Source organism: Passer montanus, unplaced genomic scaffold (assembly GCF_014805655.1).
Source record: "Passer montanus isolate IOZ18808 unplaced genomic scaffold, ASM1480565v1 scaffold41, whole genome shotgun sequence".
Classification (NCBI taxonomy): Eukaryota; Metazoa; Chordata; class Aves; order Passeriformes; family Passeridae; genus Passer; species Passer montanus.
In genome coordinates, this window is record NW_024368930.1 from 5,186,095 (window position 1) to 5,200,333 (window position 14,239).

General features: G+C 46.6%; 1 protein-coding gene across 3 annotated transcripts in view; it reads left to right on the forward strand.

Moving 5' to 3' along the window:
* The window catches only part of NTSR1 (neurotensin receptor 1), a 57,663-nt gene that overhangs the window by 30,521 nt on the left and 12,903 nt on the right, over positions 1-14,239 (forward strand). For all 3 annotated transcript variants that reach the window (XR_005628683.1, XR_005628682.1, XM_039719382.1), the window contains exon 2: positions 7,447-7,648. Coding sequence is in view for 1 of the 3 variants with exons in the window: in XM_039719382.1 (XP_039575316.1) it covers positions 7,447-7,648 (202 nt within the window). In the remaining 2 variants the exon portion in view is untranslated. The remainder of the gene's footprint in view (positions 1-7,446; positions 7,649-14,239) is intronic.

Below are 14,239 nucleotides of genomic sequence, written 5' to 3' on the forward strand. Positions count from 1 at the left end.
AGCAGCAGCACAGGGACAGGAACCAGTCCAGTGGCTCAAGAACATCCAGAAGTTCCATCTGATAATTTATCTTCAGGCTTATCTGTTCTCTTTTTCTCTTTCTTCACCTCAGCACCAGTACCTGCAGTCTGCTGTTCGCAGACCACATCCAAAGCAGAGATAAAGCTGGGGCTCCTGCAGAGCTCTGGAATACAGAGTGTTGGCCAATTCCAGCTCCTGTGGCTGATGCCAGCTGAGGTCAACACAACCTGCTGAGTTATTTAATCAGCAATGGACTGGATAGGATGAGCCTGTGTTCCAGGCTTTTCTTGAGGATTTTTTCCCTGGATAAAAAACTCTGGATGTCCTGCTCGTGTCTGTGTTCATGCTCACACTCTCATCTCTGCCCCAGCTCCTGAGGTTCAGCTGCTTGTCACTGCCATCCACCCCGTGTCCCCACACAGCTGTGTCCTGGCTTCAGGCTCTGCCTCTGTAACCCAGCGCTGATCAAACATTTTGACATCAATACCTGTGACTGGGAGCAGCATTTTACATCATCTTAACCTTTCCTTGAAATGTCTGGGCTTGATTTTCAGCGAGTTTGAAAAGGTCTCCCTGAGGCACAGGGAAGGTGCTCCTCAGTCTCTCTGAGCTCCTGCAGCTCCAGGGAGTGAACAGGGGAGCTCTTTGGGGTGAGATCAGAGCAATTCACACAGCCACATTATCCACATGGATAAGGTGTGTGGGATGTGAACTCACCTCTGGCTGGGTAAAAGAGGCACAGGGTATATCAGGATGTAACAACCAGAGGCTTTTGTGACCAATTCTCAGGGTGCTGCAAAGAGAAAAATAATAACTGGGTTTTGATGTCTTGTCTTTGATTATTCATTAAGCTAATGATGGGATATTATATCCTGGATCTACATAGATATTTGCATCCAAAAGGGAGGGTTATTTCACACGGCTGAGCTCAGTGGGGTTTGTGCCACTCTGGTGCTGTGAGGGGACCCTGCAGGGATGCAGGATTCCACCAGAGCCACCAAAAGTGTCTGCACAGGGCACGGAGTGCCACCCACACAGGTCAGCAGCCAGCTCTGTCCCAGGGTGACAGCTGTGTCACCCCTGCCACGCTGTCAAGGCTCTGGAGAGAGCAGCCACCCGAAATGGAGCGTGACAGGCAAACCTGCCCCAGATAAAACTGGCAGCCTGTAAAGGTCGAGCTCCTGCTCAAATGCACTGGTAGAGCTCCAGATACACACACAGGCTTTGGCACTTGGCCAAATATCCCTATTTACCCAGCATTTGTGCTCCCATACCAGATGCCCTCATCCAAGGTAAAGACCAGAGCCAATGCATTGCAGTACTGGTCCCCTCAAAAAATTCCAGAAGAGATAAATTCCCTTACTAGGCTGTAGGTGTCCAGCTTCCATGCTTTTCCCTCTGCCAGTTACTGGCTCCAAAAGCAGGGGTTATTTTCCTCTATCACTCACAAACACTAACCTCTCCTGCCCTGTTGTAGCTGAGGAATGGCATTTTCCTGACAATCATGAGATACTTGGCATGGAAAGCTGCACAGTTAATGTAAAGGTGGGGCTAATTAGATGATAATTTATTTACTGGGGAGGAAAAAAACCTGTGGATGGATTTTTTCATCAGACTCAGCCTGTGAGCATCAAACATGAGTGCCACTGCCAAATGCTCCCTTTGGCATCCCAACACGATGTACCTTCCCCTTCCCTGCTTTGTCTTGCACAGATTGCTGTATCCTGGAATGCAGTACTGTGCTTATTAACGGCTGAAATTATCCACTGGCTGGTTAAAAAAATGCTAATTCTGGCTACTGAGTGAGATAACCAGTAATTTTGTAAAGTACATTTAGTCAAATAAGATTTTTTGGCAGCCAAATGTTGTTGTAGCAGAATGTGCTTCCCTGATTGACATATGCTAACAATACTGCCTCCACAGTCAGGGGGAGGATAATTTACTTTCCATTTCCATTGGAAATGAGGTGAACCAGAATGTGGTAGATTGTTAAAATGTGGCTCTGTGGTTTAACAGATCTGCACAAAACCACAAATCAAATGATGTTCCGTATCCTCAGTCCTCTCCCTCGTCACTTCCAGGAAACCAGCAAGGACGCATCTCCTCCTGAGTCAGTTTTCAGCTCCTTTGGGGTTTCTCACCCATTTCCCAGGAGTCTGTGCACTGAGAATCCTCCCCAGCAGAAAACAGGGAGGCTGCAGCCATCTCTCAGCACTCCCCAGGTGTGCACAGGGAAACGAGCTGTGACAGAACCTTAGTGGGTACAAGTGAGGTTTTCCCATTTCACCATCATCCACACTTCTCTCCATTTTAATTGGCCTTCCCACAGCCCTGGAAAGAAAGGGAAAAAATCACTCTGGGCATCCCAGCTCACTGCTGGAGGGGGCTGTGTCCCTGGAGAGGCTGAGCTGACAGGGACCAAGGATCTGACTGTGCTGTCACCTCATTTATCAGGCTACAAGGGAACATCTCTGATCTCTGACACAAAATCCCTGCCATAACCCAGGGTTAAAATTATCCCTTAATCTCAGCTGGCCCCCTTGTCCACTCCAGGGGCCTTGCTCCTGCTGGCAGAGCACCCCAGCTGCTGCTCCATGGGATGCACCACACTGTGCTGCTGCTGTGACCAGCATTTCATGCTCCCCTGGCTTTGGGGAATTTTATTTACTTATATGGGAAAAAGGCATGAGGGAAAACACAAGACCTGTGTTCAAAAATCTTTTATTTTTCTCAGTATTGGAACATTTTCCATTTTCTCATCAAAACTCTTTCAATTAAAATGTTGTGAGTAGTTCTGATTCTTGGCTCTTCTTATCATAAACACTTACAGTGTTGATTTTGCTACTGCAGAAGAGGCTTTAGCCTAATGTGTTTGCTTTTAACCAATTCTCCAACACTTCACTCATTTTTTCTGTGCCTGTCCAAAATCTTGTGCTGATGGACCATGGGAACATTCAGTGCACTGAATGGCTCAGGTGATGGAGTTTTGCTGGGAAAAAAGATGACCCATAAACAGGTGTAATACTCATAATGTTACCCTCTTTGCCTTCAGATGTATCTAACAAAAAAAAAGATCTTGGCTTGTAGTAGGGATCCACACCCCATCTTTTTCCAAAGTGACCTTTGAACCTGTGTTCCTCCAACAGTCACCTTGGAGCAAAAAAGAATAAATCTTTGCAAACCCTCTGATTTACAGACTTTGTTGGAGCCCTCTGGGGAGTTCCTTGTGGAGTTCTGTGCTCATCTTCTCCATCACAGCTGCGAGGGAGCTGCTGGCTGCTGCTGCTGGTAACCCAGGGAAACCACACAGTCAGATAATTTGAGGCACGACTTGGCCAAAGTGAACCACGTCAGCAGGAAGCTCAGCAGAGCCCGGGGAGCAGTTTTCCGTGCAAAAGATTTAGGAAGAGTCACAAACTTCAGAACTGGGTTCTGCTTTCCTGTCCCTTGGTTTTGCTGTCCCTTCCCCCATGTCTCTCTCACACTTGTTTGGAAGGAAGAAGCAAAACTCACAAGGCTGAATTCTCTGTCTCACACAAAGCTGGATTTTTATTGAGCTAACTGTGAGGCTGATAACTGCATCATTTTCACTTCTAGAAGTTAGATTTAAATCCCACAAATTTCCATGTATTTTCTCATGAGCATATGAGGCCCCATCCTCAGCTTTGCTCCCTCCTGTGTCCTGCAAAACCCTGCACAACGGCCATAATTCCTATTTCATATTAAAATCACCTTTGGCAGGAGATAGCCAAGAGACGAGTGGGATGAAGATTATCATCAGAGAGCCAGGAAGGCTCAGTGCTGGGGCAGGGCAGGACCCCAGGGGCTGCTGGCCTTGATGGAGCTGGGAAGGTCATTGTCACCACGCCGGGGACAATGAAGGTGTGGGGAGTCACAGAGGTGTCTCTGCCTCATCCTGGCATCCATCAGGTGATGAGATACCTCAGCTGTGCCTCTGGGGGTTCAGGGTTCCAGCAGAGGTGACACCTGTGCTGTCATTGTCCTGCTCAGCACAGCCAGAGAGGAGTGACTTGGGTCTCTGGCTGTCACTGCTCAGGCAGTGCTGGAAGGGAAGGTTTGTTCTGTACCAGACAAAACATGATTTGGTCCTGAGGATGAATCCCATCCCACAGATGCTGCCAGCCTGGTGCTTGAGCAGCATTTGGAGTTTCACTGATTCCAGCTGGGACAGCAGCATGGAACTGGGTCAGTGTTCCATGTGTTCCATTCTGTCCACTGGCAAACATTGCAATATTGGATTTATTTTTTAATGAGGATTTAGCACTCAGTCCTGGGGTTGCTGGTGTTCTGTTTGTGTGGGTTTTTAGCCTAGAGGGCAGTCAGGGCTGAGCCTGTCCCTGCACAGCTTTGGGCTCCTGCACTGAGCTCACTCTGCCCATTGTGGTGCTGGGCTCTGGTGGGCTCACTTTGGTGCAATCCCATCAGTTTTGAAGGAGAGGAGAATCAGACTGAACCACGCTTGGTGGGAGCAGAGATGAGGGCAGACCCCCGTGCTTGTGCACCCAAATAACAGAACACAGGATTAGTGTAGATCCAGCATCACACAGACTGTGCTTTCCATGGTGAGCCAACATAAATCTCAGACTTTCAGGTCAAAAATGAGCCTGCACACTCTCTAAACCCTCCTTCCCAGGGCCAGAGTAGTCTGTGAATATCTGTAAAGCTCCAAGGGCTCCCATGGGTGTTCACTGAGAGCTGTAGCCACTTTAGCCCACTGATGTTGGAGACACTGTAGAAAATCCCATTAAACACCTCCACAATCTTCCTGCTCCTGAACTTTTGTCTATGTAATCCTGGGATCCCAGACCACCTCCTCCTGAGCAAATGGGAAATTTTCCACTGACTTTGAGAAGTTGTTGGAGGCACCAGCTCCAGCAGCGTGCAAAGTCACCTGAAAATGAAGTGTTGCTGCACTGATGTGCACAGTGTGCTGGGCTCCCAGCAAGCAGCTCAACAGAAAAGCTGGGAATAGAAAGAGTTTTCTTAGGAAAATTGGCTTTTCTAGACCTTATGTACTTTGGGGCTCTGTGTTTGCAAATTATTCATAATTCTTTCAGCAAATTAAAACATTCTGCTACTGGGGAAAATATTGATTTTTTTTTTTAATATATGAGAGTTTTGCTACAAATCAAGGCAGGGGAAAAATCTTTAAATCTAGCCTTTTATGGAAACTATGCAATATTCCCACTTTAACCATAACAATTCCTAAAAGGGAAAGTCAATGCTATTCTAGCCAATTTCATAAGCTCTTTAAAAGACTTCACAGTGCAACTATGGAATGAATCAAAGCTTTCAAAACAGCTTGGAAAAGACTTTTGGAATTCTGCAAAATTATATCAAGCAAGTACGATTTACAGCTAGGGCAAAATTTTAGAATGAAAACCAATAAATCCTGAATCACAGGTGACAGAGTGAAACATTCCCAGAGTTAAGTGGTGCATTTTGCTGATGTGCAGACGTTGTTCAGCAGTGGGGAAGAGGAAGGGCATTCTGCAGCTAAAGCCCAGAAATTGGAGTGAAGAGCTGCAGGGTTCCTGTCTTAGTCTGACCTGGTAAATCTAGGCAATAATTTCCCCCATGTGCTCCAGCTCAGCCTGGCTGCATTGCAAGGGTTAAATAGTTGGTCCTTACTGCTTAATGATCTGTCTTAGCCTGTGGAGACAGCTCCAAAAGATAACTCTTCTTTATGTACAGGAGGCTGTGAGATCTTTTAGAAGCCTAGAAAACTGCTTTATACTTAATAAAAGAGGCCATTAGCAGCTTGTAGTGGTGGGGTGTATCTAGGAATCCACTCAGCCCCTGAGGAGCTCTGTTATTATTACCAGCACAAATGGGAGAGGATGTTCTCACCATGTAGAAGAGAGACAAAACCTAGTTGATGCTTTTGCTTGGCACGTTGAGCTCTGGAGCACAAAGTTGTACAGAGACTTGAACTATCCAAAGAAAACCTGGGCAACAACCACAGAGCCTGTCTTCATTCACCAAGAGAGGAGTTCCTGCTTCAGAGCTATGGACAAAGGGAATGTTTCTGATGTGCCTCTGCTCTCATGTGCTTGTGTGCTGCTCACTTCTCTTAGAGATATCCTGCAGCACCTGGGGGTGTGGTTGGGTGATTCCCATTCACCTCCAGCATTTCTGAATCCCTCCAGGGCACAGAGCCCACAAAGCTGCACCAGACACAGGGAGTACAGAGAACCCTGTCCATGGTGATGGTCCAGCAGGGGTGGGTGGGTGGAGAGGGGATATCTCCATCCCAGCAGATGGACCACCTCTCTCTAGATGAGGTTTTGCAACCTGCAGAGGGACCTGGCATTGGCTTGGAGTGCAGGGCTGTTCTGTGTCCTGCATCACTGAGGTGAAAGATAAGTCCCTGTCTGGGTAAGAAGTCAGCCTGTCTTGGAGCCCTCCCACTGAGCAAATTCCCTCTTGAGTTTCAGAGTTTCATCTTTTTGTCATTTTATCACTTCTAATGCAATTGCTTTCACAGCGATTTGCGACAGGGTTTAATTCTTGTCAATATTTTGAAATTCTAAAATCTTGAAGGGCTTTTCATTTATTCCACACCCAGCTGAGTGATGTGCTGAGTCTCCTCCTGTGCCATCCAGCAGAGAGGATGAGCTCTTGGGCTCAGCAGAGCAGCTCCCCATCCCACCATGGCAGATGTGCAGGCAAACCCTACACGTGCCTCTGTTTCTCTGAGCTGTCCTTTACCAAGCTCAGTTCAACTGAGCTTTCTAAACAGCCCCAAAGCCTTCCATTTAACATGAACTGTGACTTCTACTTGATTCAATCACTGCTTAATTTGATCCTCCATTTAATTTTATCAAAACTGTAGTAATCAAATAATTTGTACTAAAAACATTACGATTTCCACTTGTTTATTCCGATCAATTTTAATCCTTTAAGGCACAAGGTTTATTTAACATTGTTATGAGGTAACAAAACGCTGTCATTAAATCCGCAAGGAAAGAACACAAGACAAAAAAGATAGTTAAAAAGATCCCAAGGAGGGCTCATAATGGAGGAAAAAGACAATAACACACTGTTATTTAGAAGTCACGCTATGCATGGTGAGAGCTAAGCAGAATCCTGCTGGTTGTGAGATGAAAAGATCAATGGCATGTTTCAGTTGAGACATTTCTGGCAATGAGCTGCACTGAAAAGGGGAAAAGAACGTCATTAGTTATGAATGATTTTGCCTTTTTTGGGTGTTGGCCGACATGAATGAACCTGCGTCAGCAGCGTTTGAGTTCTCCCTCTGTACAACAATCCTTCAAAACCAGCTGAGTAAGAGGATGGAAATCTTTCCGCTGCAGGCTCTTCCCCTTTTACTTTGAGAAATAAAACCCCAACTTCCTGCTCCTCTGCTCCTATCCCTGACTGTGCCCCATCTCTCCCCTGCAGGTCAACACCTTCATCTCCTTCGTGTTCCCCATGGTCGTCATTTCTGTGCTCAACACCATCATCGCCAACCAGCTGCTGGTGATGTTCAAGCAGGCGGCCCAGGAGAACCAGGTGTGCACCATTGGTGGGCAGCAGACCATGCTCAGCATGTCCATGGAGCCCAGCAGAGTGCAAGCCCTGAAACACGGCGTCAGGGTCCTGCGTGAGTATCGCCTTCCCTCCGCGCCTGAATAAATGACTTGAAGGGTAACAGGTGGAAACTGGAAAACACTTTCGCCCAAAACGCCCTCTCCTTTTGTCTCTGCTTGTTGGTTTGCAAAGCTAACGAGCAGACCTGCTCACTCTGGAAAAGCAAAGCCAACCCAGCATTTTAATGATTTAGTTGACAGCAATTTAAGCCTTGCTTGTGTTGTTTCATTACTTCCCTTTTTTCTGCAGAGCTCTGGTTCAGAGCTTTAAAAAAAGATCCTGCACTCAGGAATTGAGCTGTACTGCAGAGTAGTGCATGTCTTGATTAAATAAGCTGAGGGAAAGACCAAAGAATCTGGTAGCTGAACCTTAGAAAGGATAAAGCAAAAGCTGCTCAAAAATAGTACCCAAAATAGCTAACAAAGGGTGCCTATAGTGGTTTTAAACATGAGATAGGGAAAATTTGTTAGCAGAAAGCTTTCTGATGTTCTGGTGTTCTCAGAAGGGTTTGGGTTGTCAGGGACCTTAAAGTTCACCTAGTCCCAAAGCCTTGCCCTGGGCAGAAACACCTTTCACTGTCCCAGGCTGCTCCAAGCCCTGTCCAACCTGGCCTTGGACACTTCCAGGGATGGGGCATCTTGGAGCATTTGAAGTGCTTTGGCTCAGATCAGGTTTCCAATGAGAGAAATCCCCAGAGAAGGCACCAAGAGCCTCCATGACATTTTTCCAGCTGTTTTTCACAAGGAATGCATCCCATGAAGTACTCCTTGCCCGTGCCATAGGTGAGCCACGTGTGCATCCCAGCTTCCAACTGGGAAATGCCTACTGAGAAAAAGGAAAGAAAAACACAGGGGACATTGAATTCCCCACAATTACCTTGTTGGACTGTGTTTGTTTAGTGTCTCTGCAGCCCAGTGAACTGTTACCAGGGGTGGGTGAGGAGGGAGCCTTGCTTCCCCACGGAGCCTACCAGGGCTCTGCTCCTTGCTATCCCTTTCTGGTTGTTAACACTTCTGCCTGCTGCCACGAAGTGAGAAGCTGCCTTTTCTCACTCCTGCTACACCACCTCACACACCTCTCTCTCTCTCCTTTCAGTACTGTATCCTCTTTGATCATCAAGAAGAGAGAGCTCTTCATGAATAATAGCAGAGAAACCTAAATTTACATCTGGCATTCCTCAGCACTGGAGGAAGTGCACCCCTCACCCACAGGTCCACATCTCCTCTGAGGTGCTGAAAAACAACCCTTCACTTTCTGAACAATAAGCATAATTTTCTTTTTCATCTTCTTCTGCTTCCTCTTTTTCTTCTCCAGGCAAATTTTGGGTTTGATGTGTACTGCAAAGGCTGAGAATATTTGGCAAAAGTGAGGGGTTTCAGTCTGGAGCCTGAGGTGGTTCAAAAGTGGTTCAGATGTGGCACCATGGGGCTCCCCCATGCAGGGATACCCAGATATTCCAGGCATCTCCTCAGGGCCACCCCAGCAGCAGGACTGAGCTCCTCTCCCTGCTGGGAAGGCAATGAGAGGGCAGCTGTTTGTTGCATTTCTGTGCTGAGGAAGATCCAGCAAATAAAAAAATCCTCCCTCACTTTTGTCTGTGATTCACTCCACCATGCAGAAATGCTCTCTTTATCTAGCAAATGGGAGTGAAATCCTGTGCATTTCAGTTTTTCAGATAAAAAAAACTGATTTTTTTTTTTATTACAGGGGTGTTTGATTCACACTTTTGTCACCTGTTCCTCATGATTTGCATTTTAATAAACCAAGTCTCTGAGCTGTCTGAGAAGTAGCAAAGAATACACAAGGATTCACATTACTTATCCTGGCATCCACAACAACCAAAATCATGAACAGAGTCTGGGCTCATTTGTGGAAGAGGGTGGGAAAAGAAAAATGACACTTGTCCCCCCTTTTAAAACTGCTGGCAGAGTATCAGAGCTTCGTGGGGGTGAAAGTATTTTCCATTTCCAAAAGTGAACTTTGGCCCGAGGTACAGAGAAAGCTGATTTAGGTCCAAGGGTGAAATGTTTCAGAGCTTGTAAAAGTTGTGCTTAGAAAACAATCTTTTGTGTTTGTGCAGAGCTGTTGGATAAAATCAGAGCAGCAAAAAACTTCCTTGCTCCAAATGTACTGAGATTAAGTATTTGTTTACATTGAAATAAGAGCTAAAAGTGGCCAGGCTAACAGCCTCATTCAAAACATCCACAACAGTGTTTTCCTCCCTTCTGGTAGCATTTGTGTGTTTTCTTGGCTCTGTCTGACTGTGGTCATGTACAAAATAATGAGGGTGATCAGGATCAGGGAATGTGTCAGGCCTGCTGCCCGGGAGCCAACTCATTAAGTCAGGAAGCATGAGATTCCTGATTGTAATTCCCTCAGAGTTCACCAGGTGTGAGGATTCAGATTCAGAGGGCTCCAGGCACTTTGCAGCTTCCCAGCCTTTTTACTGAGGATATCAGGGCAGCCAGTTCTGCTGTTAAAAATACCTTCCACCAAGAGATTCCACACCCTCCTTCACCCATGCAGTTCCTTCCATTAAACCACCTCCAGTTTGTGTTGCTCTTCCTTGGCCATGTTGGAGCCCTGGAGTGCTGAGGCTCCCAAAGCTGTGTGATGCTTTACAGAAGTATGAACGTTTTCTGATGTGCCAATCACTTGATAATATTCTAAATAATCCTTAAATACTCACATGCACACACACACACCAGAACAATCATAGAATCATGGAATGGTTTGGGTTGGAAGGGACCTTAAAGCTCATCTCATTCCCCCCCTGCCATGGGCAGGGACACCTCCCACTGTCCCAGGCTGCTCCAAACCCTGTCCAGCCTGGCCTTGGGCACTGCCCGGGATGGGACAGCCACAGCTTCTCTGGGCACCCTGTGCCAGGGCCTCAGCATCCTCACAGGGAGGAATTTCTTCTTGATATCCAGTCTTGATAACCCTTCCTTCTTTCACTTTAAAGCCATTCCCCTGTACTGTAACTCCAGGTCTTGTCCCCAGTCCCTCTCCAGCCTGCTTGGAGCTCCTTCAGGCACTGGAGGGCTGCAGCAAGTTCTTCCTGCAGCCTTCTCTTCTCCAGGCTGAACAACCCCAGTTCTCTCTGCTGCTCAGAAATCAGGGTGCATTTGAGCTTGGCTCAGGATGAAAGCTCTGTTCAGCCAAAATGTCTTCTGGAAAGGGGCAGTTTTGTGGCATGGACTGACACCCCCACCAACACCCCTGCTGCAGCCCCTTCTCCTCCAGATCATTCCCAGGTGGATGGAAGGAAGGCAGGAGTTACTGAATGGCACAACTGAGCTCTGATAACGACACTGAGACAAACTGATGGACATCAAGGGGAGGCTTTGCAAGGGGATGTTGGCTAAGCCTATTAAAATGTAATCAGTTCCAGGTAGCATTTGCTGTGTGTCACTGAAGCTGCTTAGTGAAAGCAATTATAAAGCACTTAAAGGTTTAGCCAATTAAAAGAATATCCTTCAGTCTCCCACAGGTGACTGGGTGATGCTTCAGTAAAATGCTTCTTTAGCAGATGAAGTCAAGATGCATTTTTTACTGAACGTCTGTGAATTTTTAAATTATTATTTTGCAGCCTCTGCATTTCGTCAGGTAATACAAGACAAAGGCCAAGAATTAATTATGTATCCATGTATTTCATTAATTTGTGCATTAATAATTCCCTTTCTTAACAGATACTTTGAAGAGTCCATTCATTTCTTCTCACCAATGCTCCTAGTCTGAGTTATTCATTTCAGGAGGAGAATATTGCCATGAGATTTAGTTTAACCAGCCTACAGACAGGAATAGCTCATACTTTGCAGCACAATACACAGAAGAGCACCAGTCTAAAACGCCTTAAACAGTTGTATTTCATAATTCCTATATTCTAAGGAAAGCAGATTTATTTGTTCATGAATCATTTCTTTTCAAGAAAGGAACAAAATTCATGGCAGTTTGTATCTCTAATAAAAAGTCTGAGCAACTCCAAGTGGAGTTCAGCAAAACCCCTGTGGCATTAAGCTTGAGTGGAAGCTGATTTTAACAGCTGAAGTGTCACACTGAAATTTGGGAGGATAAATTACCTATTTAACTGTTGTATATATTTCCCAGAGATGTTTGTAGTTGTAGGTTTACTTTGCAGCCTGCCAAGTGAGATAAAACAAGCAGCATCAGAGTGCTCTATAAACACCCTCCAAGGAGCAAAAACCAGGGGTGGCTGCACCTCTTGGGGCAGGGAGTCTCTTTTTTTCCCCTCTCCCAAGCTGTGTCCCTTTGTTGGGCCTGGCACAGCATTCCTGCAGGAATTGCAGGTTCTTGTGGCTGCATCTCTACAGAAAACTCCAGCACTGGCCATGCACTGAAAGCAGATTTTCCAGGTGTTAAGCTGTGACAATGTGAGTGTTTAAAAAGTTAACTAATGTGATTCTGAACATGAAGTCTGGCCAGGCTTTAGTCAGTGTAGAAGCACGCAGTGAAAAAAGCTCCAGGGTCCCTTTGATGAGCAGGAACTGTTCTGGGAGGAACAAAGGATATGTGAAACTCAAAACTGGAGGGGAAAGAAGAAAGGGCTGCAGAGGAAGCCAGTTCAGCTTACACCTGATCTCACCAAATAGAAAAAGAACGTGGTGAGGATTAAATGGGATCCCTTCTCTACCTTTCAAAGGGGAAATTCTCTTCCTTTCTTCTTCCTTCTCTTCCAGACATCCCCAGGGGAAATGGCATGAATGAAGTTTAAATGGAATTAAGCAACCTCTTCTGTAATTTCCAAAAGAATGATTACCTTAGAAGGGAACTTGGGAAGAGACCCCAGTATGCACTGGGACAGCAGTGCTGTGCTTGCTGTGCTGTTCTTGGGCCAGCTTTAATCTGTATTTTCTGCCTTGCTCCTTATGGATGGAACTGGTGCCAGGGGATGATTTAACCACTGGCGTGAGCTGGGGCAAAAATTCACATCTATTTTCAAATCTGTCTTCTGAAGCCATTAAAAATCAGGACTGGAGAATACAGTCTGGGTGAAATATGTTGATTTTGAATGCCAAAAGGTTTTTCCATTCACTGTGCTGTCTCACTTTCACTAATAAAGAAGAATTTAGGATTTTTTTTTTTGATCATACATTCAGGAGAATCAGGGGATTATACCCAGCAAATGTTCTGTTTTCAGTGGTGTTTAAAGGAGCTGAGGACTACTCAAGCTCACTGTTACTCCCAGTTTCTTCTTTGCTCTTCTGAGTATTCCTGGTTCATGCTGGTGGTCCCCAAACCCTGCTGATTGTTACTGACTTTTATGGAAATCCTTTATTCCACAGCCTTATGACCCAAATACCAGCATAAGTAGTTTTAATTTTACTGGGCTTCTGCAATCCCTGCTTTGGGGCCTGCTGATATAAATATTGCCAAGAGCCTGTCAGGTAGAACATCATGTTAATATAAACAGCACCTCGAGGTTTAACAAGGCAGTGCCAGCTGTGCCTGCATTGGCCCAGCTTTCACCAGCTCCCAGATCAAACAGCACTTTGGGAGAGCTTCTCCTGTAATGGCATCAACTAAATAAACATATAAAACCCAGGAGACTGGGATATACAAGGATTGTTTCTCCAAAAACCACGCTGACAAGCCTGATGACCTTTTGTACACCTCATTAGCTGGTGGGTGTGCACGCCTTGGGCAGCGTTGGGGATGAGTCTGAAACACAGAAAAAGCTGAGAGCTGTTGTTCAGGGGGACCAATACCTCCCCAAACAGCTCCTGCCTTTGCTCAGGAATTCCACTCTGCTGCTCCACATCTGTATGTGGCTCAGATCCCCTTGCAATGCAGAGAAAAAGAAATAAATTGGCTGAAGTAGTCTGGACAAAACTATCAAGGGAAGATGGATCCGAGCCTCTCTGGAGGCCGTAGCAGCAGCAGGGGTGTGGAAGAAGGAGCAGCAACCCTTTTCTGCCTCTCCTGGAGAAAGGAGGACAGGACAGAGGGATACCCTCGCCGAGGGCCACCCCGGGGCTGCAGGGCTGTGACTCAGCATCCCAGAGGAGCTGCAGGAGATGAAGCGAGGAGGAGGAGGAGGAGGAGGAGAGCACCAGCCCAGCTCTGTGCGCACCGTTCCCGGGCGAGTCACGGCTGTGGCTCCTCACCCATCGCTGTCCAGGGCTCTGAGTCACTCCCAGCCTCACATGGCCCCACCAAGGCATGGGGGCTGGAAACCCCTCCTGAGCCCTCTCCTGAGCTCAGCCAAACCATGGCATGGGCTCCCTGCTCAGGGTGCCCTGCCCCGTGCATGTGCTAACCCAGAGGAGCTCCTGGGCAGGTCCCAGCCTCAGCCCAGGATACACACAAGGCAAAATAAAACACCCAGCGTGATCTAACAGAATTTAACCTCCAGGATTGCTGCCACGTCCAGTTTAGTCTGAGAGTAGAGACTGGCACAGTTTAAATCTCCTCACAATGAACAAGATGTCAGTCAGAATTGATGGTTCTCTCTGCAGGACTTCCTGAAGGAAAAACAAACCAGGGCTCGTCCTCTGCCACTCCTCCTTCCTCTCCCCTTCTTCCTTGGCATGCAGTTCAAACAGACAGAGAAAAGAGCCATTATAAGACAAAATAGAAAAAC